Genomic DNA, 13,883 nt, shown 5'->3' with positions numbered 1-13,883 from the left:
CATGTTTTTAATATATATGTAGTATTTTACTTCCCTCTATATTGACAATGTAATATGCTCTTCAAAATATAACCTTGTTGTATGGTGGATCAAAGGTGGTAGACCTGAAAGTAACAGTACATTTTATTATGAAAAGGAGAAATTTGAGCATAAAAAGTATGGTTGAAACACTTTCCTTATTATCAAACATGGTACATTTGTACCTGTAAGATACATTTACATAAATTTCAAAATCAAATTACAAGATTAAAATGCCTCGTGTAAGGCACTGTTTGCTAATGAGAAAAACTCAATTATATGGCTAAAAATCTTATATAAGATCTTTCTGACAATTAAACTCCCCTTTTAAATACCGAACAGGGCAGGAAGATTTAGTTGGTATTTCTATAATAACAGAGGAAATGGCTAAATTTACCATAACATTCCTTAAACTGAAGTCTATCAGACATATAAAAAATCTTCGAATTCTTATAGACGTATACTATCTTTTCTCAGTTTTGTTGATTCTTGTATAATACTGTCGTTCGTTAAATTTAAACCATTAAATAAAATGTCGCATATCTACTATAAATAGGTGTACATCGCTGAATTACCACTGATAACGTCCTTGACATTGCCGTCCTGTTATATGTTAAATCTAATTTGGTAGTCTGTCAAATTTCAATTTTACCGGATGTCCTTTTGATGCATCCTTGTATCTATGGAATTTTCAATGGAACGTTTGACATATTTTTATAAAAAAGATGTGTGTATATATAGATTTATGGTTATTCTTTTATCTGCATTGTGTGGCAGGGTGACGACAACCAGGTTTAAAAGTTCTTAATAATGAAAATTTAACCAAACTGCGGAAAGCCGAATTGTTATTTACATTTTATTACTACTGTCTGAAAATATCACTGCAGAGAACAGTTCTCAATCTGAAAATGTGACCTAAAGAAATCTGAGTTGCAACTTAAGGCACCTTTCCTACCTGGCGAAAGATATTACTATCCTCACTTTAATTGAACAATATCTTATTTCCTGAAGAGTAGTCAAGTTACCCTATTTTGAGTTTATTCCTTTGACTATTCACTTTTAGTGTCGCTAGAAAATTGCACTGAAATCAGGAAGTAACAAAGTCATGCTTGTGATGGTGCAAAAAACTGTCCTTGAACAAATAGAAAAGGAAAAACTCAGCTCCCAATATGGGGTTTACACACAGTAGGTAAGATTGAGGTTTACTTAAAATTCTTCAACCATAGTATGTGTTTCATTGGTTAGTGTTGATAACAACAATATAAAGTACATAAAATGAAAGAAAATGTTATTAGAGTATACAATACTCGTGTGTCTTTTGTTAATTTCAATTTAATCATTTTTCTTTTATAGTACTGCTATTTACTATCGTTCCTGTTGAATACTTTTTTTCTTTTCGATGCTGTGATTTAATAGGATGTAAAACTTACTTTTAAAAAGTTTCACGGTATTATAACCTTGTATAATCGTATCAGTATATAACGGGGAAGTTGATAGAGGTATATAATATGTTACATATCATATAAAGAGGAGGTGGTTTAATAAATATTTCCCGTGTATACATACCACATACGGAAACAATTAATCATATCAATGAAGTTGTTAATGCGACATTACAACTAATCCAAAAATGGAAAGACGCAGAAATGGAGAGACAAAAGCCAAGACTGAACGCGTTGGATTTGAAATGGATTCAGAATTCAAAGACGGTATGTAAATGTTCTATGCTTATTTCTACCTTTTCATAAAATAGTAATTATAACGTATCTAACTTAAATTAGTTTGTGGACTAATGATTAAAACATTCTTTAATGTCTGTTTTGTGTTCCAAATGGTGGTAAGTCGTTCGTGACGATGCATCAATTTTGTATAATTGTTATCATTTTTTTAAATGTTCAATTTAATCAGTATAATCATGATAAATCATTTGTAGGTATGTTCTAAATCCGGGTCATCTGGTTTTATTACTTGTGTATGTGGTGTTTTTGGAGATTTTCCCTTGAAATGACAATTTCTGTTAATTACATATACCTGTAATTTTATATTGTTTTAGATAAATAGGTAATGCGATTAATAGGGATCCACTGTACTGGGTAATGAGATTTCATACACTGTTGGTACTGGGTAATGTAATATGTACGACTAAGGCCACCTCTTCAAAATAACTTCGGTAATGATGAAAACAATAGCAATTTCAATTGATAATTGTAGTCAAAGAAACCAAAGACACCAGCTCTCCCGATCAACAGGAATTAAATAATGATGAACTCCTGACGAAATTAGATGATCATTTCAGAGATCCATACACAAAAACATGCAGGGAAAGTGGATTTAAAAGAATTCCAGAAAAACTTCTTCTCTTGCCTTTTGTGTGGATCTTTTGTACCTACCAAGTATGTATATTTAAAAATATACAGTGTCATAACATTATCATTTTTGTCATTTGTGTATGATAAACAAGATGAAAAAAATGATGGACCTGATACACCGGTAGGGTAAGTGTCCTATACTAAAGTAAAAAAAGTGCTCCTTTATAAATATATTAAATAAGTAGTTCTTTTTTTTTTACTTCAAATGCGACTGCAATGAAGTTCACCTTAGTAGTAGATTGTTCCATACGCTTTAATTTGTTCATTATCAAAAGTTAATCGAGCATCTTATTTTTTAATATCTATTAAACAGCTGATATTGTTTGCCAGCGACAGATCACAGTTTGCTGATTTCTTAGAAAGAAACGAGATAGCCATGAAACATTTGCTCCTGAAAGATTGGTCGAGGGATTTTGAAACTATGCCCTACCCACCGGCGACTGGGGTGTACGCCATTTACACAATAGATGAACTCTTAGAGCATATCAACTACACTGTGAAAAATGTAAATTTGATACCAATGGTTTTAGCACTCTCTTTAGTTTCTGAAAATTAATATTGAATTATTACTAAACTAAAATGAAAAAGCAATTTGCAATTTTTTTTAAATTCAAACTAACGACTATAAGGTTAAATAATGTCAAATGTCATATATGACTGTACCAAAATATCAATTTTGCAGATATAAAGTGGGCAAAGATAGAAGAACAGTACATTTTAACATAATTTGTATTTAAAACAAACTTTCTTTTACTTTCAAAGGTGTACACCATACCCACTACATCTGTTGGATCCTTTTTCATCAGACGTAAAAATGGTAGTGATATTGATGAAAAACCAGTTAAACTTTGTTTAAAATACTATAAAGTGGGACTTTATGATGAAGCATCAGAGAAAATACAAACGATTGATCCCACAATAAATACAGGTAATTGTAAAATAATTACTTTTGTTTCAAACCAAATTTTGGACACCTCAAAAACATTTCCATCGTCGCAGCTTTGACAAGCGTGAATTTACATCCTTTTCTATATTTTCTTCGTTCATGAATTCGTCGCAAGTAAAGAATCAGATTCATGTATTGCATGCTTTTGCTTGTGCATGAAATTCACTGTTGTTTACCAGAGTCAAGTTTAAGCAGAGGTCATATAAGTTTTTTATATGTAATAATTATCTTGGTGACCCTGGTGTACCTTCTTGTTTATACTTGTAATCTAGTTTGCAACGAAATTGCCGAGGAGAGCCAAAACGACTATGGATTTAATCCAAGTATATACGATTTGATGAGAAGTACGGAAGGTAAACTAGTAAGGTAAGTTGGATTAGTCGTGTTTGTTAACTTAACAAACAATACAAATAGTCACATTACCTATGCGTTTCATCCTCAGAGGCACTTAAGTGTAGAATTTTAAAAATGTATTGCTTGCAGATATGTGTAGTATAAGTAATAAGATAAGAAAATAAAAGTTCTATGGGACGTGAATATTGACTAGATACGTTCGTTCTCAATCATTTGTATTGTTATTATTTTTTTTTCTTGGGGGGGGGGGTGTTGGGATTGTTGTTGTTAATTTTGTTGGTTTTTTTTTTTTGTTTTTGATTTTGTTATTTTTTTAACTCAAAACATAATGTATATCCACAGACTATTGAATGTGGACGTATACTTCAAGCTGAGCTCCGTACACCTGAATCCTACAACAAAGACAACTGCTCAGTGTTTTGGTATCCACGGATCGGTTAGTAAAAGTTATGCGTTCCTTCCTCCAATATTGAAGCCTTGGCTATATACGTGCAGTCCCTGTCTGCAACCTTTAATGCGTTCATAGCTCACACCTTTAACTTTTATAAAGTTATGAAGAAAAATAAATCACAGTTAATGTTAAACTGTAAAATGCATGATCATTCTTTTAAAATTTCAATATTCAACTTCGTATCTCTCTGCTCAGTGTTTTGGTATCCACGGTTAGTAAAAGTTATACTTCCTTCCTCCAATATTAAGGCCTTGGCGTTATAGGAAAAAACTCGGTACGTGTTTCCTCTTGCCATTTCATATTTAAAATACAGCTCCTATCAATCACTTCAATTAGTTCGACAATTTTGTGTAGATTATGATTTTAATTATCTTAGTAGACAGCAATGACGTTTGTACAGGTGGAAGTTGATGAATATGTTAGTAACCCTAAACTGCAGTTGTGTTTTACTGACTACCCTCCAGAGAAGATTTCACTTGCAATACTAAAAAAAAATGAAAATCTGTTTTCTTCACATAAAGTAGAAATAATCAGCCTTAATTAATAGAAGTTGATTCCTTGTATCGTTTTGTAAATATAAGAATTAATAACAATGTAGGCAAAAAAAAAAAGGAAAAAAATAACAAATACCTCCAATATTCATATTGTATAAAAACAAGTTCCTAGTTTTTGATAAAACTCTATTTGAACTGCTTAAAAAGTACCATGTTGTTGTCTGTGCTACTGATTTAAGTTATTTTGGTTTGCTCAGTAAAAAGAGGTTTATACAGGTCAAAGTTCACATACTGGTAAACTGTACAAAAGTAATATTTGACATTAGAAGCACCGAGAGTCCTATATCAGTCTGACATGAAGTTAACCTGAGGAAGGCATACTCCTAACCTAAATGGATAACATAAGTACGTGCAGTAAAATCCCTGTTCGTAACCTGTAATGCGGAGTAATTTAAGGATCTTTCTAGTTTCGTGTCTTTAACCAGGGACTATATAAAGTCCCTGCTTTAACAAAACAAAATGTTTACAGCTCACACCTTTAACTTTTATAAAGTTATAAAGAAAAATAAATCATAGTTAATGTTAAACTGTAAAATGCATGATCATTCTTTTAAAATGTCAATATTCAACTTCGTCATTTCTCTGGTTACATCTTCGTCATATTGCACACAATGAGTCAATGTTTAATTCTTGGCTTTATACAATGCTTTGAAGAATGTATATAGGATTTTTTATTTAGGTACATTTTGATAATGCAGAGATAAATGGTCAGATTACAGTCAAGTTAAAAACCAGTATTGAGGAAGTGAAATGCAGCTCTGATAACAATATTGGCCGCGGTAATTCTTCATAAGTTGTTGTCAACGTCCTTAACTGTTCAAAAATAACCTTCCCATATTTTTATCAAATAACAATATTGTTAAGAAAACCAAGAAAAATTCAAACATTTATAATCGTATCTCAATGGTTTCAATAGTAATGTCCAGAATTTCTATTATTCTATCCTAATCAAAATGGTTAAAGAAAGAGTCGTATGTATGGTTTCCTTGATAGATTTTTTGCTTTCTTTATTACAAGGTATTTTTTATATTTGTCAAAATTGATAAGACGTTTGCAGAAACCCCCAAAAATACGTTAGTTAGTAAATATTATTGTTTATTGAATGATTTTTCAGGCCAAAGTCAGGAAATCGCCATATCTGCATTAGTTCTTATATTTTGTGGATTACACGGCGCATGCTGCTTGTACGGCTGGGTGTCGTCTGCAATTCTTTTTAGAGTAAGTAATTTTCATGGCATTTTAACGTTTTTTTTCTTGTTTTTTTTTGCATGAGAAAATGATAAAAGGTTAAAATAGTGCAATGGATTGCAAAAGTTACATTTTAGTTGAAAACAAACAATATGAATTCCTGAAGCAAATACGTACAACAATATTTTCAAAACAAAAATACTTTTAAACTCGTAGCACTTTATAATATATGTAACTTAAATTTTCTGCAACAGCAAACAAACATTTACTACTCAGATATGACCGGGAAGCGCCTGTCATCAAGGGCATGTTGGGAGATCTTCAAACTGAATGATTTACTGTTATTCATTGCGCATTCCATAACTATCTCAGGATCTGTTATGAAAATGAGTATAGATCAAGGGGTATGTATAATGTTTGAGATTTTCCTTGAACGGAAAAGTATATTATAAATTGCTAATACTGTGCATTTGTTTGCAAAAACAAATCATAACAACAAATGACCAACGAACTTCAGTTGCTTAGGAGGTATGCGATATAACAGTTAGACAATACGTTATATCCCATGCCAGTTTTATGTGTTCGATTGTCTCCCTTATATTTTAAATGCCACTTAGTATTCTGCAAGTTGATGGTTGCATATACTTTTTTTCTATAAGAAAATACTAGCATTTTAACTACTGTTAGGTCGACTAACTAGACAGTGAAATATTCTTTTCATTGTCTTGATACAAATGAAATGACAAAAGGACTGTAAAATATTATCAAGATAGACTTTTTCTGTGTATAGCTACAGTGCATTCTAAAGAATTTATCAAAATAATAAGAGATACTTAATTGTAGTTGCAAAGCCAATATATCATAGCTACTTATGATGCCACGGGTATACTCCTAGGACTCGGATGTTTGTTTACATGGCTGAGTGTGTTACATTATCTGGCTTATGATCATGTTTTTAGTGTGAGTAGAAATATCTTTCAAAATATTTTTACAATAGGAACTGTAAAAATTTCCGTTTTATCTTCAAATGCACACATTAGCTCTAAAACGGCCTTCCTCTTGTGCAGGAAGATTTATATCATTTGTTGCCTGTTTTGTGTTGCATTTATTGGTTTAATATCTAAAATGCTTTCAGTGATTTTTTATTATGCATTAGAATGATTCAATTCAGTCGTTTTATCTTATGTTTTTGTTTAAAACATTTTTTGTCTTATTTGCAGCTCTTGTTTTCCGTTATGGAAAGATCTGCATTTGCTGTAATAAAGTTTTTAGCGTGTACATCCCTCCTTTTCATAGGGTTTGTACTTTGTGGTTGGGCAGTTCTCGGACCATACCATATAAAGGTTAGAAATTAATTAGCATTTTAACAAGAAAGATTATCATTCAATAAAGATTTAAGGGTGAACATTATCGACCTCAACAAAGGGACTTTCAACAATGCCATGTCTTTTTTTAAATAACTCTACCTGTAAAATATTCATTTATCAACTGACTTTTATACTACAGGGAAGACACGTTGAAAAGCAGAAAGCAAATATATGATATACATAGCAGTGAAAATAGAATGTTCTTTCTTGCCAAAAAATCGATAAATCTCAGTAAAATAGATGGTTTCAAGTGACATTTTGGCTGTTTGTGCGTGGTGTTGTGGTCTGTTCGAGTACGCTATATCGCCCAACACATCTGTTTCAGCACTCTAGGTTTTCTGTCGGGGTTATCTCACCCTTAGATTCTGAACAGAAGTTCTGATCCTTGAAGTACAGGAAGGAAGTTACAGATTCCTAGTTTTCCTCGAGGTTGTCTCCTGAAGCCTTTCCCTGTCGATGGGTGTAGCCGCAAGGCAGCGGAGTTTTTAGATCAGAGTTTTCCTTCTTCTAGATGGGCTATCCTCCAAGGTTTACGAGCCTCATCTACCCGAGGCTATCTGGTTTTAAGGCGCCAGTGAATCGCCTTCGCCCCTTCTCCAGTCAGTCGAAACGGTCGGACCAGGTCCACTAGTTGGTAAACCTGTCGTGAAGGTTGGAGTTGGACTTAAGTTGTCAGAGGCTGTTTGAAACGCACGCCGAAAGGGGCATTTAAAATGATATTGAGAGCCCATTCCCAACACCACTCCTTGGCTTTGACAACCTTCCGCGACCAATTGTAGGCAAGAGTTTACACAGACGGTTCGGCCACAAACGCGACAACAAAAGGAAGGGCGGTATCTACGTAGAATACCCAAATGGAGTACAACAGTCAATGGCAATACCAACAGGATTACATTGCTCCAACTACAAGGCTGAAGAAGAAGCACTCATCCATGCGGCAAATTACATCAAGGAAACCGCAGAAAATAAGCAAGTAGTATTCCTTACAGATGTCCTCTCCGTAATACAAGCACTGACCAACAACAAACTACCACAACTTGAAAGAGTTATTTATTCCATCAAGAGCCTTAAAATTTCCATACAGTGGATACCTTCACATTGTGGAATCAATGGAAATGAAAAAGCAGATAAGCTAGCAAAGGAAGGCGCTCAACAACAGTAAGATGAAAATCCTGTCTTCTACACAGATATAAAAACCATCATCAAGTCTCTGCACAATATCCCTCAAAAGCAAGGAAGTACCATCAACTAAAAAGATTTGATCAAACAACAACTGCAGGTTCAGGACAGGATACAACAGACTCAACCAACATCTGTACAGAGTTTTGAAGGTCATACCATCACCTATGTGTCTCTGTGGAGAAGCAGAGCAGAATACAGAACACTTTCTGCAGACGTGCAAGTTGCATCAGGCACAGAGAGAGAAAATATGGGATAAACCAACCCCCATTACCTGTGGAAGACCTACAGAAGACGGCCAGATTTGTTGAGGAGACTGGCATTCAAGTGTAATGGCAAACGACAAGAAGAAGTAAAATAGATTCTTTTATTGCAATTGTGAACTTTCTCTTGCAAAAAAAGCGACACAACGCTATTCCATTTGCAAGTGACGTAAACTCTATTTGACATCACTGATTATTTGGAATATCAATCAGCCTAGGACAAAATGAAGAATTTATTTGGAAATAATTATGATTTTATAGATGATCTTTTCAATAAATCTAATTTGTTATAACTTAATTACTCATGCTGAGACCGTATTGCAAGTCATTCATGCATGGATGAATAAATCATTAATAACGGATGCAGAAAACTTGGTGTTATTGCTACTCGTTATCATATTTTGGTTGTTTTTTTATATCCGGTTGTTTAGTTATCCTAAATAAACATATAATTGATACTGTATTTTCTTTTTCAACAGTTTTCTTCCATGACATCGACCTTCCAATCACTCCTTGCATTGGTTAATGGAGATGAGATTTTTGTGACCTTCACAGCAGTTGATTCTGACAAGCAGTTAGTGTGGTTCTTTAACGGGTTCTTCCTCGTAGCATTCATCGCATTGTTTACCCTGGTGACACTGAACATATTCATTGCAATATTTAACACAGCATATGAACACCAACATGACAATGTAAGCTTTTAATATCACGGGAAGTATGTCTACAAAATATATTTTTTTATTGATTAGAATTACATTAGATGTACCATGCGCTTCCCTGATTGGTTAAGTTTCCTTTAAAATTGTTTTTAATACTTACCATACATATACCTAATAAATGTGGTATAGGCCTATTAGTTTTTACTTTAGTTAAAGAAGTATCATATTATTAAACAAAAGTCCTTTAAGCTGTTTTGTTAAAAATTTGTAAGAAGTGCCTTACACTTCCCTGTATTGATTCTACTAATGCCGTTACCATAAAATACCTTTACATCTGTTTATATCTGTGTTTTTTTCTCTTGATATTATCCTCTGCTTTGAATTGGTCAATGCCGAAAATAGCGGATAATATCTAAATATCTGAAATTAATTCTCGCCCTTCTGGTTTCATCATTGGCACAATCCAGTTTACAACATTAAAACAAAAAAACAAAAATGTTTAAATTTAGGTATGTATATTCTCCGAATGAATTATTTTCATTTACGTTTCACTTATTAGTATACAACAAACTTTCAGGATTACAAAAGAGAACATCGTAGCGATTTATTAAAGTTTTTAGGAAGGGACGAAATACGACATTTCGACACTCCCACTTGTGCTGCCTGTGTTAAGAAGTCGTGTCCGTCATTATTAGGATGTATGTCGTAAGTATGAAAGTCATGAGTTTACATCGAAACATCAATGGAGATGACTCGGGTAAAAATCTCAACTTTACATAGAGATTCTTTAGTATTCGACTGTGTAGGCGTTTGCTCTATGAATATTTCGTCATTAGCTAAAATAGTAATACTGTTCATTGTTTTTACTCATTTTTCATTTTTTTGCACTTTTTTAATTTTCACCAAAAAAAATCAACCAACTTTCATCTATTAAAAAATAGTTTTTTTTCCTAATGTAAAATGTGAAAACTCGTATTGTAATGATTCAAAATCTTCTCCATAAATTCCAAACCGAAAGTGTTTAGGTTATTATAGCAAAAATGTAGAAAATGAGATTTCAACCATTTTTGTATGTAATGTTTTAACTATTTCTCAATTTGATTATTCGAAAATTTTGAAACTGGTTCTACCATTGGTCAAAATTCTGGAAAAATGTCCTCGGAATTTGATTATTACTCGACTTATTTACAAAGATTGGACGGTCCTAAAACTTTGTATATCATCAGTCTATTAGATATTGCGAATGGTCAGGGTTGGTCGCTTTTTGATCTGTATAATAACTAGTATATAATAACTCTATAGTGAACGGCAAAATATAAACCATGGTTTTAGAGAGGTACTTTAAACCTTTGCAGATCAATTGCAAGCAGTTAAGTTTTTTATTACCTATTTTGATGTTGCATCCTTAAGCCATTCAAACAGTGGCTTGTCACACCGAATGAGGTCAGTTAACGAAAAAAACAAATAATTTAATTGTCTTGATTTCAGGATACTTCTTGGTATGTGCTATTTTCATTTGACAGCATTTTTTTCTGTTGTATAATGGTATCACAAGGTTAGCATTGTCGTCGTCGTTTTTTATGGCGTCCTTTTGATTTATTTTATTTACGAAAACTTGAGAAGAACTTATCCAATCTTTTTTTGAAATTTTAACACTTTGTTTCTATGAACATGGTGGAGGCCCTTTAGTTTTTATAGGTGTTTTCCACCGCCTTTTGGAAATAAGGGGCTAAAAAGGGGAACATATGTGTTATTAAAAAGCTTATTGTTGATCTGATATTTATAATTCGGATGTCGATATGTTTCTCTTAAAATTCTATTTTGAAAATGTTTATAAATAAACTTTTTTATTTTTGTTCCGATTTCGAATTTTTCTTTACCGGATTCTTTATGGAAATCCTTGCATGCGGAAATTTTTAATCGACAACATATTTGTCCAGTGTGGTGGACGTGTTTTTCAACAAACGGTCGGCATTCCAATGAGAACAAATTGTGCTCCTTTACTTGCTGACCTATTTCTTCACTCTTATGAGGCTGACTATATAGCTGATTTGATCAGAAAGAAAGAATATCGTTTAGCTAGATCCTTCAATCTCAGTTTCCGCTATATAGATGGCGTATTATCTTTAAACAATCCTAATTTCGGGAATTTGATACATTGCATTTACCCAAAAGAACCTGAGATAAAGGATACTACAGACACTGTGAAGTCAGCCTCATATCTTGACCTACACTTAGAAATCGATGGTAAAGGAAAACTATTGACCAATCTTTACGACAAACGTGATGACTTTTCATTCAGAATTGTCAACTTTCCTTTCATCTGTGGCAATATCCCTTCTGCTCCTGCGTATGGAGTGTTCATATCACAACTCATACGTTATGCCAGAGCTTGCCGAAACTACGTAGACTTTTTGTATCGCGCTAGAGGTCTAACAAATAGGCTTCTGGAACAGGGTTATGCTGCTACAAGATTGAAGTCATCACTACAGAAGTTTTATGGTCGTCATCATGAACTCGTGGATCGTTATGATGTATCCATCAGCGCCATGAAAACTGATTTATTCAACGGATCATAGTTTACCTTTCTTCGTTTGTCTACCCCGGACTTGACCTTTTATTAGCAACTCGGCGGGTGTTTCTAGAAAAGCAGAGGACGCTTACCCTACCGGTGCACCTGGTCCATGCTCCCAGTTTTTAGTGAAGTCCGAGTTGCTCATTTACTTTTGTTACTTTGTATGCTATATTTATTCATGGGGTCATAGTTTGCCTTTCCTCGTTCGTCTACCCCGGACTTGACTTTTTATGAGCAACTCGGCGGATGTTTCTAGAAAAGCAGAGGACGCGTACCCTACCGGTGCACCTGGTCCATGCTCCCAGTTTTTAGTGGAGTCCGAGTTGCTCATTTACTTTTGTTACTTTGAATGTATGATTTTAGTTACTTTATGTTTTTTGTTGTGCGTGTCTGTTTTCCATGTCTGGTCTTTGTCCCTGGATTACATTCTTTTGATTACCGCTATAACCTTGGTTCCCTTGATTACTCTTTGACATATTTCAGATAATACTTACCGTTGTACGAGTTGTAAGGGGTCAAAGGGGCCACACCCCAAAGTCAACTTTTAGTTTTGGTCTGATTTTGAATTTGTTTTGTTAATTTTCGAATTTCATACTGTAGTGTTCCAAGCCACCTGTTGTGTCCATAATCAGCCACAAGTCGTTATGCGTAAGCGTGTCAAAAACTAATATTGAGTCCATATTTGCCCCAACTGTTCAGAATTCGACCACTGCAGTCGTATCATGCTGCGCTCCTTGAAGGTTTTTATTTTATTCCTTTATTTCAAAATTACTCATATTATGTATATAGTAGAGCAAAAATATGTAATTTAACTGTAAAGCGAAATCCACTTTCGCTCTACTTCAGAAATGAAGATGAATGTTTAAACTGACAATTATCCGTAACTAATGCTTATCACATACACAAAATTTAGTATAGGTACAACATCTGCTCTGATATCTCATTTCAATGCGAATAAACATTGTTCTGGTAAATACTTCGCTTGTAAGTTTCTTTGCTTGTACGATGTTATGCTTTTATATTATTTTCATTTTACTTTATTTTATTTTACTTTTTTATTTTTAGATGTTGTGACGAAGAGAAATATAATCGCAAATCTTACCAAATAAATGGTTGATTCAAGTGGAAGTGTGATGACATCGGTAGCGATAAACTTGGAATTTGGACGAGAAAACTTTCACCGAAGATTGTTATCATGTATATTACGTAGACAATTCGAGTGTGTTTGTTCTGTTCTATTTATATTGCTACATGACAATAAACATTAGAGAATGAATTAGATTGTGAACGAACTTTCCATAACCACACCATTATTTTACAAGGAATAAGCGTAAATATGTAGAAAAACAACAAATTGTTAGCGCTTTTCTTATCGGAAAATTGTTTGTACAATTGAAATATTAAATGAAATTCTGAATTTCTTCGCTTTTCGATGAATCGGAGGGATAATTTTCGTTTTGTCCATTCGAAGTTTAGTTCATGGCGACGCAATTGTGAAAAAAATAGAGAACCTGTACAAGTGGAAGGTTGTATGAATTGGAAAGACGCCTGTATTTTTACTGTTTATTTAAAATATTTATTGAAAGAACAATTTTATATTTATTACCAAGTGAGAGGTTCTAGATTATGTGTCAATAATTCAGTTAATTGATTCTCGGCTACACACTCGTCAAAAATACTTCATTTTAAATATATGTATTTCTATTACTATTGTATTGAAAAAAATGAATACTAGTACGTTTAAACAAACAAACAAATGTATTTTTCGAAATGCTACCTAAACTTCAATGCTTCTTTGAAACATTCCGTGATACATCGATATCTTTTGTCTTCTGATTAAGAGTAATGGAATTATGTTGGGCGTATACATAATAAATAATTCACTCTTCAGGTTTCTGTCTTTTCTACAATTTTTTTTTCACATTGTAGGAGTATATTATATAAACCTTGACTTACATTT

General features: G+C 33.2%; 1 protein-coding gene across 1 annotated transcript; it reads left to right on the top strand.

Moving 5' to 3' along the window:
• Positions 1–1,415: 1,415 nt before the first annotated feature.
• On the top strand, positions 1,416–13,813 carry LOC148627452 (mucolipin-1-like). Its single transcript, XM_088573444.1, has 14 exons — positions 1,416–1,727; positions 2,230–2,411; positions 2,701–2,892; positions 3,150–3,315; positions 3,606–3,699; positions 4,030–4,123; positions 5,372–5,471; positions 5,807–5,910; positions 6,135–6,284; positions 6,724–6,840; positions 7,101–7,223; positions 9,169–9,381; positions 9,926–10,053; positions 12,989–13,813. The coding sequence occupies exons 1-14, from the start codon at positions 1,649–1,651 to the stop codon at positions 13,038–13,040; spliced, it is 1,794 nt and encodes a 597-aa protein (XP_088429570.1). The 5' UTR covers positions 1,416–1,648; the 3' UTR covers positions 13,041–13,813.
• The last annotated feature ends 70 nt before the right edge of the window (positions 13,814–13,883 follow it).

The sequence above is a fragment of the Perna viridis genome, chromosome 1 (assembly GCF_037379345.1).
Source record: "Perna viridis isolate PV_CMFRI_1.1 ecotype Kerala chromosome 1, ASM3737934v1, whole genome shotgun sequence".
Taxonomy (NCBI): domain Eukaryota; kingdom Metazoa; phylum Mollusca; class Bivalvia; order Mytilida; family Mytilidae; genus Perna; species Perna viridis.
Note: the sequence above shows the minus strand (reverse complement) of the source record. Positions and strands in the feature narration are given on the sequence as shown.

Excerpts from the sequence above, each read along its gene's own strand:
- LOC148627452 (XM_088573444.1), top strand. The coding sequence starts at position 1,649 with ATGGAAAGACGCAGAAATGGAGAGACAAAAGCCAAGACTGAACGCGTT. Across the intron at positions 1,728-2,229 it reads GGATTCAGAATTCAAAGACG|TCAAAGAAACCAAAGACACC; the intron begins GTATGTAAATGT and ends TGATAATTGTAG. Across the intron at positions 5,472-5,806 it reads TGATAACAATATTGGCCGCG|GCCAAAGTCAGGAAATCGCC; the intron begins GTAATTCTTCAT and ends ATGATTTTTCAG.